Source organism: Hippopotamus amphibius, chromosome 11 (assembly GCF_030028045.1).
Source record: "Hippopotamus amphibius kiboko isolate mHipAmp2 chromosome 11, mHipAmp2.hap2, whole genome shotgun sequence".
Lineage (NCBI taxonomy): Eukaryota > Metazoa > Chordata > Mammalia > Artiodactyla > Hippopotamidae > Hippopotamus > Hippopotamus amphibius.
The window spans coordinates 19,763,773-19,778,945 of NC_080196.1; the positions used below are offsets into that span (position 1 = coordinate 19,763,773).

Genomic DNA, 15,173 nt, shown 5'->3' on the forward strand with positions numbered 1-15,173 from the left:
TGTTTTTTTGTTTGTTTTTTAAGAGAGGGGTGCATGTTTGTAATCCTTTTTTTTTTTTCTCTGCTTCTGAAGCTTACCTTTCACCTTTATAAATCACTAACTTTTGAAGACTGAGGTCAGTTCGCTTTTTACCATCAAAATATTCTGAGACAATGTGCAGCCTATAAATAGGCAAAGGGGCCCACTAAGACCTCACCATATTTTCCTTCTGGGTTCTTTTGGTGAGTCTGTGATACTAAGTATGTGCTAATGGTGCTCTGGAGTGTCTATATAGGTTTCTGTTTGATTAAGTTTGAAAAATATGCCAAGGTATAAGTATTTAGAAAGTGTGATCACCAACAAACTTTCCTGAAGTTTTACATAGAAACTCTGGGATGATCACCAGTGTTACATTATATATAGCTCAGCTAATTCTCATTATATTTTCTAATTGGAGAATCAGGTGACTAGAAACCAAATTCAGAAGCATTTAAAATTTCCCATTTTAACCATATCCAAATCTTGAGAAGAATAATTAGATGTAGCAAAAACAACAGCCTTTGTCTGGAGAATTGAGAGAGGTACTGACACATAATGATGTAGCTTGATGACAGCCTACAAGAAAAATGAGTTAAAAACAAAATATGCAAAAAATTATATCATCACAATGTAGATATCGAGGCCTCATAACCTTAAAGCTAGACTATAGAACTTTCAAGGCTTAGGAGTTCTGCAATAACTAGACAGTTTCAGGTCTAAGATACAGGTGTAGTGAGTGAGTGTGTGTGTGTGTGTCTTTTAAACAAAGATCTTAATGCCTGTTCAACTGAATTGTAAGGCAATTGGAAGGACTTGAGAAATTAAGAAAAGACTTTCAGAGGGTTTATAGGGCCCCATAGATTAGTGATTTTATGAACTGTAGCCCAGGTATGCTTACATATTTCTGTAATCTGTAGTTTCAGAATTTCTGTTGAAGCCTCTTAAGTATTAAGGAGGAAAAAAAATGTACTGACCACCATTTTTTCATAATAGTGGATTGAACCATCAGTAGATCATATTCTGCCTTTCCTGGAATAACCAGATTCTGTCAAATATGCTCATTTTCCTTGAAAATGAGCAAATTCTAAAAGATGAATAGCAGTATAGAACTCCTCACTTCAACAAATCAGTTATATGTCCATTAACTCCTTAGCTGGCTTTTTATAATGCATTATACTGAGTACTGATAGAATGAAAATATACACTTGCAGGCTAGGTTGAAGCTTTTCCTTTAAAAATTTTGAAAACTGGAAGTTCAGTCAGGAAGGAAGTAGAGCATCCAGTAGCAAAATGATAGAATGGTCCTGAAACAGTAAAAATAACTGCTTTTTTAAAAAAAAATTATTTTATATTGGAGCATAGTTGATTAACAATGTTATGTTAGTTTCAGGTGTGCAGCAAAGTGATTCAGTTATACATATACATGTATCTATTTTTTTCTTTTTTAGAATCTTTTTTTGATGCTACAATTTGAAATAAACTATCCCTCCCGACCTCAGAGAGGCAGAGGTGGGGAAGAGAAACAAAGTGCTGACTCTACAGTCTTAGGAGGAAGCAGAATTTCCAGACCTGCCTAAAAGCATCAGAGGAAGTTCTTGTTAACTTTAGATTCCCAGACCTCTCTGGAGGTTTGCGGTGGGACCTAGTTATCTGTATTTTTAGTAAGTGACCCGGGTGAATCTTATCAGTGGACACCTCTGGGGAATAATATAGTATTAGTTACACCACATAGCTAATGACACTTTATTTCAGAGACAGCAATTAAAGAAACATTCCTTTATCTGTAGCCCAGGAAAATTTTTACTTTAGTCATCAAAGAGTTGGTGCTTCCCCTCTGCCCTGCCATCAGAAATCTTCCTGAGCAGAGATATCGCAATGCAAATTATTGCCTTTCGGTTAGAAAGGTTTTTCCCTGTTACACAAATATACTTTCAACTTTAGCTTTAGGATTAAATAATCTTATTTTGATAACTCCTTTCCCTGCTTGAAAAATTTTAAAGTTATTGACTTCAAAAGGAGGCTGAAATTATATGACAGTGTTGCAACATAGGTATGCATCTCTCCAGCACATTTACCTTTCAGCGTACTGTGCATTTGTGCACATTTAGGCACGTGTGCATTTAGGTAGGGCTATTTAGACTGAAGACACACATGGAAGTTGAATTCTTGGGAATACCAAATAGCTAAAATGCTGACTAAAATACCAGCCCTTTGATGGAAACCTTAGTGGCAGAGTCATTTCTTAGTAAAAACTACAGGCTACTACTCCTTGTTGGCTGGGCATCTTTTTAGTTTAGGCAAGAGGCACTAAAACAAAACATTTTGATAACTTCTGTTCATAACAGGCAAGAGAACAGTGAATTTGTAAGTATTCAAAGTAGATGGGAAGTCAAAGCAGAAGCAGTTCAATATGGTACCATTTGATTGGTAAAGTGTTTTGAAAGGCAGGGGATATGCGTATGAAAGAAATAACCAAGTCTTCGCAACCAGACTAGATTTTCTTAATCTGCTCCAGCCCAGGTTTGTTTTCATTTATGTCAATGGGTGAATTGTTCTCACCACATGGTACATATGATTCCCATTAAGTTGTCTTTATCCAGATGTTTTTCATTTCTACCACTAAATCTTGAGTTTTGAAATTGCAGAGGCAGGTTGAAATTGGTAAAGAAAGTCTATTACCTGTGTGTTTATGGCAGTGTTTAAGGCTTATTTTTGGAAATCCTTAGCCCTGTTCACACATTCTTCTATGCCGTTTTCAAAGACAGAAACAAAATCACAGTTGACCTTATCGACATAGTATCAAGGGTGTGAGTTTTTTTTTCCCTCTTGCACAAATTAAAATGCCCCTGTGTGCTTTTGATTTTCACATAGTGAAGTGAAGTTGACAGTGGCCTCCTTCCTGTCTGACCGAATCGTGGATGAAATTCTGGATGCACTTTCACACTGCCATCACAAACTGGTAAGTGCTGTGGACATCTTGAACCCTAACTCTTAACCCCTGGTTTGGTCTCCGGTGATGTAGGACAGCATCCCGCGTGGGGATGTGATTGCTTTTCTACTTTTCATTCCTTTGCAGCTTTATGGGTTAAAATCCTAGTTTTCCTCCTTCTTCTTCATTGCTTCCAGCTGTTCTAGAGCATGTTAGAATTTCTCCAGAGAGAAAGGCAGGGCAAAGCAGGACTGATGGTATCCAGAATTGTTGTTGTTCATTTATAATACATACAGGTCAAAAATTTTGATAGGAGGTGATGTTGGGACTGAGGTCTAATATTGAGATTGTTTTTTAGATTACAGTTGACCCTTGAACAACACCGGGAGCTTGGGGCAGGAACCCTCCCTGCAGTTGAAAAACCCATGTATACCTTACAGTTGGCTCTCCACATCTGAGGATTCAACCAACTCGGGTCGTGTAGTACTGTAGTATCTACTACTGAAAAAAGTTCTCATATAAGTGGGCCCACGCAGCTCAAACCTGTGTTGTTTAAGGCTCATCTGTATTTAATTTATCTGTGCTCGTTTTGTTGTTCTCTGATATGATTATTTGGTAACGGAATATTCTTAAAAACATGGTGGACGTGAACTGTTTGGAGTCCAAAGAGAGAGCAAGAATAAAACGGACATATTCTAGTGAGTGATAGCTGCTGAGTCTCCAGCCAGGCCTTTTGGATATTTGAAAAAGTAAAATTTTCTTCATCAAGAGACTGGTTCTACATCAAGGTAGAAACCAGGTAGAAATATTTCCGATATCAGTACATATGAAAAATATATCAGAAACTTCATATTTCTCGAACTTCAGGAAGTCCTCTGAGGCTCAGATGAAGGTTTTGTAACTGGCTATATTTGTGTCTTGAAAATATTAGTGATATGATGCAGTAGAAATCTCCCAAAAAAGTCATGACTTTTCTCCAGAGGAAAATTTCAGGTTAATTTTGTAGGCTGGAGATACCCCGTTTTATGGCATTGAGTTGTTGGGTGACAGTGGAGAACACCAAAATCACAGGAGCAGCAACGGCTTCTTCTGAGGAGGCAGACAAAAGAGTATTTTGAAAAAATCATTTTAGAAAAAACTCTTCTCTAAAATCTAAAAGATAAGCTAGACGTCTCTAGCTATTCAAAGTGTTGCCTGTGAACTGGAGCTGGCCCACTAATGAATGGTTACTAGTTCGTGACAAGGCAAGTTCAGAAACTAAGAGGAAGTGTGGAGAGACTTCTAAAGCAATTTGACATGGCAGTGATATCCAAGCACATGTTATTTAAAATTAAAAAAAATTTTTTATTGACTTTATTAGTGTATAGTTTGTGGTAAATTGGAAATACAAAGAACTGGTTCATCACCACAGAGATTTTAGGAAGCACTGGTTTGTAGTTTGTGGCATAATAAAGAGCTACAACCTTGTCGAGAGGTCACAATTCAAACCTTTCTTCTCTTTCTTTTTTTTTTAATAAGCAGAAACAAAATCAACAAAACATCCTTTATAGAAATAGTTTATTGATAACCCACAGCTCCAGGGACTGTCTCAAAATGCCTACTTGATGACACAAATACTAGATATTGTATCAATGTGGCTGCATGTGAGAACTACACTGAAAGTTCGAATTTTTTCACTTTTTTTGCATTTGTCCTTCTTCGAAGCATTTGGTAACCCAAGTATTGAGATTTTCTTCTTATAATTGAAAAAGAATTGTGTGAACGCACTTTTCGTTTTGAATTTCTTCCTGCTATTTTGGATTGTAAGACAAGAACTTAACTGTTGTGTGAAAGAAATTGTATCTTCAGAATGAAACACTGCTTTCAAAGGCTTTCCAATCACATCACTATTTTCTCCAACTTAATTTTAGAAACGTTCCCAAAGGTCCATGGAATTGTCAACTGGTTTCCATCATTCCAGAGTTCCTGGTGAAGCACCAGCTCAGCACTAGAGCTTATTAATTTCAGTCCAGTTTATTGTATCTCATAACATTTAATATTTTAGTTTACCTAAAGCATAGCACTGGTAATCAATAAGCCATGTAAAATATGATGTTTATTACGTGAAAGCAGTGAAAGCTAGCAATAATTAAAATTTTGTTAGCAAATTCTTTCAGCCCTTTAAAAATAATGAAGGTTGGAACCATTTTATTTCCTCTCATTAGATACTTCTGAGCGCTAGATATAGAGAGACATTTTTTTCAGAGGAAATATAAAATGAACAAAAGAACACGTCTTATTTTCTTCTGTACTAAGTGGTCTCCTCATTTACCCTGTGTCAGTAATTTTTCTGGTTTAAATTTCCCTTATATTTCTGCCAGTAATGTTGGTGGCAATGACATCATACTTCACTTTTTAATTTACTAATTTACCCTTATGTAAGAGCAAATTAACTTGAACTGAATCTTTGTGCAAGTAACATTATATAAATAAAGGTGGCTTTTCTGTACACAAGGTTGGAGTGCTTCCTGATGAATATAATTTTGTGATTATATTGAAGATTGAAAGTTGAAAAAAATCACACCAGCTTCCTAAAAATGTTCATAATGCATCTTTTGGAAAACAAAAATACATGCCTACTTTGTGCATATTTACATGAACATGGCAAAGATTTATGAACTCTCTACTTTTCAAATGAAGTCTCAAAAGGTGTTTAAAAGGAGGTTTTATATTTTCTTGTTTAAAATACTCCACCCTCCAAAGAGAGATGATGAAAGAGGTAACTTCCTCTAGTGTGAATTTGAGTCTCCATTCACCACGTGCAGACAATATCCTTCACTGTGCCATCTTGTGGAAGGTGTCTTCTGGAATTCAGCTTACCTGCCGTTCTCTTGCCTCAGTGCTTTCATTTCTCCTTGGATGTGTCTTGACTCTCTAGGCTGACCACTTCAGCAGACGCGGCAAGACCCTTCCTCAGCAAGATTCCTTGGAGATCGAACTGGCTGAGGAGAAGCCGGTTAAACGCGCCATAATCACGGTGGAGGAGCTCACAGAGATGGAGCGCCTGGAAGATCTGGATACGTGTATGGTAAGACACATCCTTTGCGACAGCATTATCCCATTCACTGGATTTGCTCTTGTTTTTTTTTTTTTTGTTTTTGTTTTTGTTTTTTAAGAAAACCTCACCTTTACAAACCAGACCAAGTAAAACTTCGCCGCAGAGACATTTCTTTCAGACACTTGTTGCTGTACAGAGCCTGTTAATGAAGCTGATAAAGCTTAACTTTCAGGTGCCACGAAGGCCCTATAACTCACTTTTTATTTGTAATTTTGTAAAACTTTTCTTGAAGAGTACCCCCACCCACCTCACCCCCCCAAAAAAAGAAAAATTGTGAAAATCGCAGTACACATAAAACTTGGCTCTGTCCCTATAGCCATAGTGGGGGGAGAATTCCTAAATTAATTAGGAGAAATTATTTATTTACCTTTTACAGATCACTTGTGACAGGAAAATATCTTTAAATAAATAAGCCTTCAAAAAAATGTGGGGAAGGACTTTTCCTTGAATAAAAATATAGGAAGACTATCTCTTAGTTGGTTCTATAGGGTTTTGTTTTGTTTTTTTAAAATCTGCTTCCTCCTGTTTTTTCTTTACACAATTTTGGGGTACACTCCTAGATTTGTATTTCCTGTTTAGTTCATATTCTCATTCATTAACTTGATGTGTTTTAGAAGATGGAATATGGCGTATCCACATGGTGCTTCCATCTGGCCATAAAAGTAGAGTATTCAGGTTGTTGATAGTTCATTTTTCTGAGGATGATTAGTCCTTATTTTGCTATTCTAAAGTTTATATTAATAGTATAGTTACCTCTCATTTTACCATGAAAACAGTTGTATACACCTCTGTATTCAATGTTTTTCTCCTCTGTATTCAGTGTTTTTATGGTTTACTAAAATATTCATTTGTATCAGTAGTAATTTCTTATAATCTGAGAGGATGCTGGTGAGACTAGGTTTGGTCTCCTTATGTGACCAAATGTTTCTACATCAGCTTCTGATTTTCACAGTTTTTCTTTGCAGCCATTGTAAAGGAATGGTACTTGTTTTTAACTTTAAAAACCAAAGCTCTGATGTGACTGATACTATTTTTCTAGCCCAGAAGAGAATGTAATGCTTTGAGTAGTTCCTTATTTATAAACTATTATTATCATCTTAGATTTCAAGCAACATTCTGGTATAACTAAGGATGATAAATAATTTTCTGTATAACTCTATAAATCTATAAATATATTTGGCCTATGTAGAGGGAATTACCAAGTTTTTAAAAACTTGCTTGTCCAGTATGTTATCAAATGTATGTTTAATATTTTAAATTTTGTTTACATTTTGAGGCAATAGACACTACGTAATGATAGGGTGATTATTCTGGAAAGCTCTTAGGCTAACCCTAAAAGAAAAAAAGTAATAGGAAATAGATTTAAATTAAAAATTAACTCTACATATCATGTTTCCTGCCAGAATTATCTGGTTGTGTGTGAGTTGGAAAGGGTCTTAGGAAACATGAGTTAGTAAAATGTATTTTGTTGAGTTTATAAGTTATGTGGTTTTGGATGCTGGAGTGTTGGTTAAGAAAGATTGGCTTAGCTCTTGTAAGGATGGTTTTAAATTGTGTAAGCTTGTTTTTGTTTGATTGACTAATTTGCTTTTGTTACGTGAAAGAAAAAAAGTTGTTCTCCTTAAATAAAGTAGGTGGGGTGAAGATGGGGGAAAAGAATCATTTTTTAAAATTTAATTGTTTTTGAGATACAGTTGACATAATATTGTATTAGTTTTAGGTATACAACATAATGATTCCATTTATGTATATATTGTAGTGATTTCCACAACATCATTTCCACAATATTTCACAATATTTCCACAATATTTCAGTTATCATCACCATGCATAGTTAGTCTTTTTCCTTGTGATGAGAACTTTTATGATCTCTCTTAGCAACTTTCAAATATGCAATATAGTATTGTTAACTATAGTCACCATGCTGTACTTTATGGCACCAGGACTTATTATAACTGGAAGTTTGTACTTAAAAAAAAAAAAAAAAAATGCAGATGCAGGACCACCATGTGAAACAAAGGGCAAACCATGCTGCAGGCACACCCAGCACTGAGTGGCTTCCATTTTATAAAAACGGTCTTGTTGCCGTGATACAGACAGAGGCAGGAGTAGATGGAGATCTCTTTGACCTTCACTCTAAGGATGACCCAAGTTAGAAGGGTGATCTTTTTCTGGTTCAGTTGGATGGGAGGCAGGCAGTTAGGGCCATTTCTGACATGAGCACCTGTTGAATCCTACGACCAGAAACAGGGTCTCTGGTGTCGAGCGAGTGTCTTGTTGAGACATGCAGGGCTGTAAAGAAAACAAATACTTGGGCAGAATTTTTAAGCCATGAAAGTAGCATTTTTTTCAGTTCTAAAAATTTTGTCTTTCATCATTGTTTTAACAAGGCTAACAAATTATTAAGTAGCCAAAAATCAGAGCTAAGTTTGATGTTAGTTTAATGAAAAAGAACATTTTTGTGTAGAAAGTACAAGTCAGTGGATTTTGTGCTGTAACAATTTCTTCTATACTTTCAGCCTAACCATTGATTCTAAGCCACCCAAAGACAGCCCCATTTACACGGTGGCAGTTACCCCAGGTGCAAGGGCTTCTCTCCTCAAGAAAATCAACTTTCTAAGCTCTGGACTTCTTACCCTAAGCCAGTGGTACAAACTCACAGTTAATTGGGAAGGAGTAGGGCATTAGATTCGCCTTTTTAAGTTCATTGCATAACTTTCATAATCAAAGTAGCAAATCACTTTTGTTTCTCATTGACATCTTGGCAAATATTTCAAGTTTTGATCCTCATGTGGTGCCATTTAAAAAAAAATTGAAATTCATATTTCAGAGGGAGAGACACTTAATTGGTGATGGCTTTCTAAATGAGGCCGTACATATTCTTTGGCAGCTTTTAGATCTTGTGTGATCCAGGAAGTTAGGACACAAGATAAACTGTTGCATAGGAAATTCTCAGAAGCATCTAAGTGCGTCCCTGGCAGGTAGAAGTTGTGCCACCCGTGGAGCCAGAGCACAGTTGAATGTGGGTGACTGCTCTGGGAGATGCTATAACTTTTTTTCTTTTCTTTTCTTTCTTTTTTTTTTTTATTGAAGTATAGTTGATTTACAATGTTGTGCCGATCTCTGATGTACAGCAAAGTGACTTGGTTTTACACATATATACATTGTTTTTTTTTTTTAGTATTCTTTTCTATTATGGCTTATCCCAGGAGATTGGGTGTAGTTCCCTGTGCTAATCAGTAGGAGCATGTTATTTATCCATCCTAAATGTAATAGTTTGCATGGGAGAGATTTTCCCTAGGACATTCCAAAGTAACTCTGACTCATCACCAACCTTCTACTTGTAGATTCAAGACTGTTAACAGATCCTTGGCATTTTCTGTTTGTGACGTTCATGGTATCTACTAAATCCATTTCTTTAACAGACTTAGTGGAGATTCTGGGCATCTATTCCTGGATATCTTTATGTTTTCTTCCATTTTTCCCTGGTCCAAAAGTCAATTCCGTTTCAGTGCTTAAGTCTCTAAAGAACCAATAGTTATAATCGCACTAAGGAAGGTTCAGAGCTGTAAATTAAAGGTTGAAATACATATTAGTTTGAATTTAAGGGTTGCCTTCGTGGAGATGTAAACAGTGATCTCTCAGAAGGAAATTCTTCACATAGTCAATACCTATTAAACTTGCACTTTGAGGGCTGGAATAGGGATGATTGAATGATTTGATGGGGCCTGGTATCTGCTGGGAGGATGAGAGCTTCTCATCAACCTTAATTTCATAAAGTTGAAGAAAAAGCCTGTTTTCTTTAAACCAAATGGCAGAAAGGGGAATCCTTTTTTAATTATCTTTTTTTTCCCTTTTAACTAGAAAGAAACTAAGAGGTAATTTATGAGTTTACCTGGAGGGAAGGAGGGCTGGGTAGAACAAGAACTATTAGAATAACCTGCAGAGTTTTTCAACCTGTATCCGGTCTCATAACCCCAGAGATCCTGATAACCCTTTAACTTTGGGGCTGAGAATCAGATGGCTTGAAAAGTCTTCTTATTCATTTATTTAACACCTACATAGCACCTATGACACACTAGGCACTAGTCTAAGCTTTTTGTTAACAGTAACCAGTTTAATTCTCATGACAGCCTGTGACTGATAGGTGGTGTTAATATCTGCTATTTAACAGATGAGGAAACTGAAGCATGGACACATTAAGTAACTTGACCAGGGTGATCTAAGGTCACCCAAAGGCAGGCAGTTTGGTGTTGCATGTTTAATCAGTCTACTATAATCTGTATACTGATTTCATATCTGGTATATTTCTTATAATCAGAATTAAATTCCAAGTTAGATTTAAATAGATGACATTGTTTTATGCAAAATATCTGCTTACTAATTCCATACTAAATTAATGTGAACAGAAACACAAGTGAAAAATGCTGTTTAACTGTAACATAAGCCTATAGTTTTTAAACATTATTGGAAACAACTGCGTTAAAAATTTGACCCACTCAATTGTTATCCAATTGTTAGAAATGAATCTGTCTACTTTTGGCTTACCTGGAATGTTCTGTGCCTCTCCATGTGTTATTTTGTTGGTGACAGTGATTAATTAGCTTTCCTATATGCTTCTTATCATTTCAACACACATGCCTTGTATGTCAAGCTGAAATGTGTATTTACTTAGAATCTTTATTGTCTGTAGACCATCTGTTCCTTTCCTGCAATCAGGTGCTCTTAGGAAATCAGTATTTCCCACCATATCTTTCAGCTTTGGTTTGTCATTGGCCCTTGGGGTATTAAAGGACACAGTTCTCCTTCTAATGATTGGTAATCTCTACATATTTAATTTGTTGCTCTGTATAGTTTTCTGTCTTTAAAAAATCACACGAAGTTTGTGGTTTCAGATAATGCTAAGTGGTGAAGAGCCAGTATCTGCTCCTTAGGCAGAACTGGCTCACTAATTGTATGTAATTCTTTCAATTAATTTAATGAGTGTCATACCAGTTTTAAATCAAAATACATTCATTCAGAGGAGCAGGTCATCTGTTTCCTAAGAAAACAATTTCAAAAGGCTTGAATTGTTACAGAATACATCTTGTGAATCCTCCAATGACAAAATAGCAATTATTTTCCCTTAACAAATTCAGCCTCAAATTTCCACATATAATTTTTAAGCTTTGTAACGCAGATTAAAATTCAGTGAAGATCCATTTGTCTTGGTCAAAATGCTGTTTTATTTTTAAACAAATCACCTCATTTTTCATGTGCCAGCAGTTAGTAATTGAACTAGTTTATTAACAGTACTGCCAAGCACAGACTATTAAGTTAATATCTCATTTAAAATCAGTGGCACTGATATTAATTGTACTCAGAAGGTCGTTCAAGTCCTAATTGTTCGTTTCTAATTATAATTTTATTTATTCTGTAATGTCATTTTCATATTGATATCACTTTGGAAAAATAGAGGTTTCACTTTTTAACCACTAGAAAGCAGCGTATGAAGACCTCTTAATTTCCAAATTCTAAATTTCAGAACTATGATACTACCTGTATAATCCAGCTAAAATGCATGTTCCTTAAAACTTCTAGTAATTTTTTTTTTGACAGTTCTCTTGTGGAAGTGCCAGAAGCACATTACAGATCTCATTCCTTCAGGAAGGGCCTTGAGCAGAGATTCGGGGGTAGAAGAGGGTGTGGTGCCCTGGAGTGTCTCTGCTAAATAGACTCATCCCCTTTTTTTCCTATTGTTTTGGGCCTCATAGCATTGCTTTTACAGTGCTGTGCTTTTGCGTCATGTCACTGACCTAAAGGGCCGCTTTAATAAATATCCCTTTAAAACTTGTTATCATATGTGCTCCTTATACCGTCTGTCCCACCGTTGTGGGCACTGTTCAGTTTCATCCCCAGATGCCTTTGTTGCGAATCTATACAAAAGAAATGGAGGGTCTTTGTCAAGAGGAGTAGAAACCTGGAGCCGTTCGTTTGCTCTGTCTCATAGACACAGTGAATTGTGCTGTGACTTGTGTCTGCCTTTTGTACTCTAAGTTCAGAGGCTCGAAGCTGAATGTGCACTTGACCTATGCATAGGGTTCAAGGCCTAAAGAAGTATAGTTTGTTGCATTCATTCTTAATTCTGGCTTCATTTTTTTTCTTCTTTATCCTAATTTACTCATTAAAAACAAAACAGACAAAAAACCCAACAACCTGCTGTTGTGCGTGGGCCTCAGTTTACTTTTGGATTGAAGTGGTTATCATTAATACAGTGAAGTGTGAGATATGGTGGGAAAGGGCTCTGATAGAGATGTGCAGGTTGCTATGGAAGCACAGAGAAGGGGTGCCCAGCCCAGGCCAGCCTGGGGAGGGGCGTTGTCAAGGAAGGCTTCCTGGAGGAAGGTTCCAAGCATCATGTTTGGCACATAATAGGCCCTTAGTAACTGTTGGTACAATGAGAAGTGGCATTTGGAAGAGAAGTTGGCCAGGAGGAAAATGAGAAAGTAAATTTAGCAAAGAGAACAGCACTACAGAGGCTTGAAGTGAAGAGACAGCATCACGATTTGAGGAACTATTATGGGATGATAGTGCAGCAAGAATAGAGGGGAGGAGAGAGGAGAGGTGAGGAGGGCAAAGGCCGTATCACAAAGAGCCTTGTAGAGCTTGCTAAGGGTTTGCTTGTTTCTATATTGTTTATTTTTAAGGCAACACTGAGGGTGAGGAATATGGGAGAAGAGGCAGATTTTGGCAGAAACAGACATTAGTGATTTCCATTTTGGACATGTTGAGGTCAAGGCATTTGTAAGGCCTTGGCTGAGATGTCCAGTCCCTGTTGTAGAGGTGGCCCCGGGGCTCAGTAGCCAGGGCTGGATCAGTAAGTGAGCCACACACAGCCACGGTACAGATGTGCTCACCAGACACCTTCCCTCAGCTGATCGCTGCCCCTTCAACTCTGGAAGCACTTTTCTTTTGCTACATTCATGACACTTATCTCAATTTATCTTGAGCTAAAGACTTGTATATTCAGCTTCCTATTGGACATCTCAATTAGATGTCCACCTGGTATCTCAAACTTAATGTGTTCAAAACAGAATCATTGATTTCCCTTCCCCTAGCCAAGCATTCGTCTTCTTGACAGAGGACACCACCTTCTGTTGTACCCGTTTATTCCTAACTCCATAGTCAGCTCAATCTCTCCCTTTCTCTTACTGCCCGTATCCACTCCTGTCTCTCACCCAGCCACCCTTGCCTGTACTCCTGAAACAGACTTGTGACTTACACTTCTGCCTCCACTCTGGCCTCTCTGCAGTCAATCAATCCCCTCTAAGTAGCCCGGGAACTTTCTAAAGTAGAGAACAGATCAGTGCAGCAGGTGTGAAACCCTCTGATGGCTTCCCACTGCACCCAGCATAAACGGAGTCTCTTCCCCACAGTCCTCAAGGCCTCCATGATCTGGCCCTGCCTCCCTCCCTCCATCTGCTCTACCATCTCCTTTATTTACTTCCCTCCAGGCACTGTGGCCTTATTGCTTTTCTCTAGAACTTGCTCTGGCTCCCATCTCAGCCTTTGTTCCTTCAGCTTGGAACACTCTTCACCAGATCTTCCCTCAGCTACCTTTTTTCTCACCACTCAGGTCTAAACTCAGATCTCTTAAAAGTTTTCCTTGACCCTCCTAGCTGAAGAAGCCCTCCAGTCCCCCTACCATAGTATCCTGTTTTATCTGCTCAGCACTTAGCAGTACTTGAAATGACCTGATTTACTCGTGTAGGTACTTTTGGCCCATCTCCCCACACTGGCGCATGCGCTCCTGGAGGGCAGGGACTGGGACTGTGGTTGGACCACATAATCCCAGCATCTAGTGCCCAGTGCCTGGCACGTAATAATTGCTCAGTACATTTTGTTTAATGTCTTGGCTTTGCATTTCAGTCCTTGCTTAGCTCAGCTTTTCTGCTAGAGTCTATGCTCCTTAAGGGTATGGGAGTTCTATCTCTTTGAATTCTATATAGCTAATGCCAGCAATAAAGGTCAATAACAGATTTCTCTGGGAACTCTAGAAAATGATTCTTGGTGTGAAAAGGCTATCTTTAAACCTGTGATGTTCTATTAATGATGGTATTATAGGTTATATTCTCAGCAATCCAAGCTCTCAGCAAGCTGTATGGGAAGAAAGGAGAAAATGCTGTGCCCTGTGCTTTGTCATGGCAGCCATATGTGGTAACTATTTTAACCTGTTTTTCAGATGAGACTCTCAGAGCTCAAAGACGTTAGATAATACACTTGGCCTATATCACACTGCTGGTTTAGGGGTAGCCAGAGCAGAGGGCTCAACTCCAAATGGTCCAGTTCCTAAGTCTGTACCCTCTGCTGCATCCCTGGTCTTTGGGCTGGACCAGGTCACTGGAAGGAAAGGTCCAGGGAAGGTTGGGTTGGGGAAGAGCCTTTTCATGGAGGGTTTGCACTGAGAGTACGGTGGGTGGTGTCTCTGACTGTGGGCTAATTTTGTCCCTCCAGGGTTTTACTCTTCCTTTTAGTGGATTGGGAGGGATTCTAACCTGCGATAGCAAATCCCACCTCTTGAAATAATGGGGCAAGCGACGGCTCGAGTTGTAGGGAACAAGCAGCAAAAAACAAAAACAAAAACAAAAACAAAAACCAAGAAAAGAGGGCTGTCTGTCTCTGGAAGCTGCGTACTGAGAACACACATCCCCAATTCAGTCCCACTTACACAGGCCATGCCTCTGGCCCTGACTTTCATTTGGACAGTTTTCTTTCTTGCCTAGGAGAACTTGAGGGTTAGCCAAATATCTCCTGAAAATAAAGGCTTGCTAAGGAGGGAATGAAGTTATAATACAGCCAAGTTCAATTCCCCATCTATAACTTCATGGTGCTCTGTTCTGCTTTCTGGGTAAGGTGGAGCCTTAACCTTGGGAACTAGTGCTGCAAGCTTTAGACCTAACTGATTTAACTTTGATTATCAAAATTGAGGTATGTGGTCACTTTGCTCTCCCACACAGAAGACCAACTAACCAGAGCTGAAGGGTAGGGTGGGTACCTATAAGTCAAGCCAGGATTCTCTGGGGGCAGCCGTCATTCCACTTCAGCCTTTGCATGAGCGCACTTGACCTTTGAACAATACAGTGGTTAGGGG

At 38.1% G+C, this 15,173-nt stretch overlaps 1 protein-coding gene across 5 annotated transcripts in view; it reads left to right on the forward strand.

The window, feature by feature from the left end:
- CARMIL1 (capping protein regulator and myosin 1 linker 1) overlaps positions 1 to 15,173 on the forward strand; it is a 303,069-nt gene that overhangs the window by 245,105 nt on the left and 42,791 nt on the right. For all 5 annotated transcript variants that reach the window (XM_057699574.1, XM_057699573.1, XM_057699569.1 and 2 more), the window contains 2 exons: positions 2,890 to 2,977; positions 5,865 to 6,014. In XM_057699574.1, the coding sequence (XP_057555557.1) occupies positions 2,890 to 2,977; positions 5,865 to 6,014 (238 nt within the window). The remainder of the gene's footprint in view (positions 1 to 2,889; positions 2,978 to 5,864; positions 6,015 to 15,173) is intronic.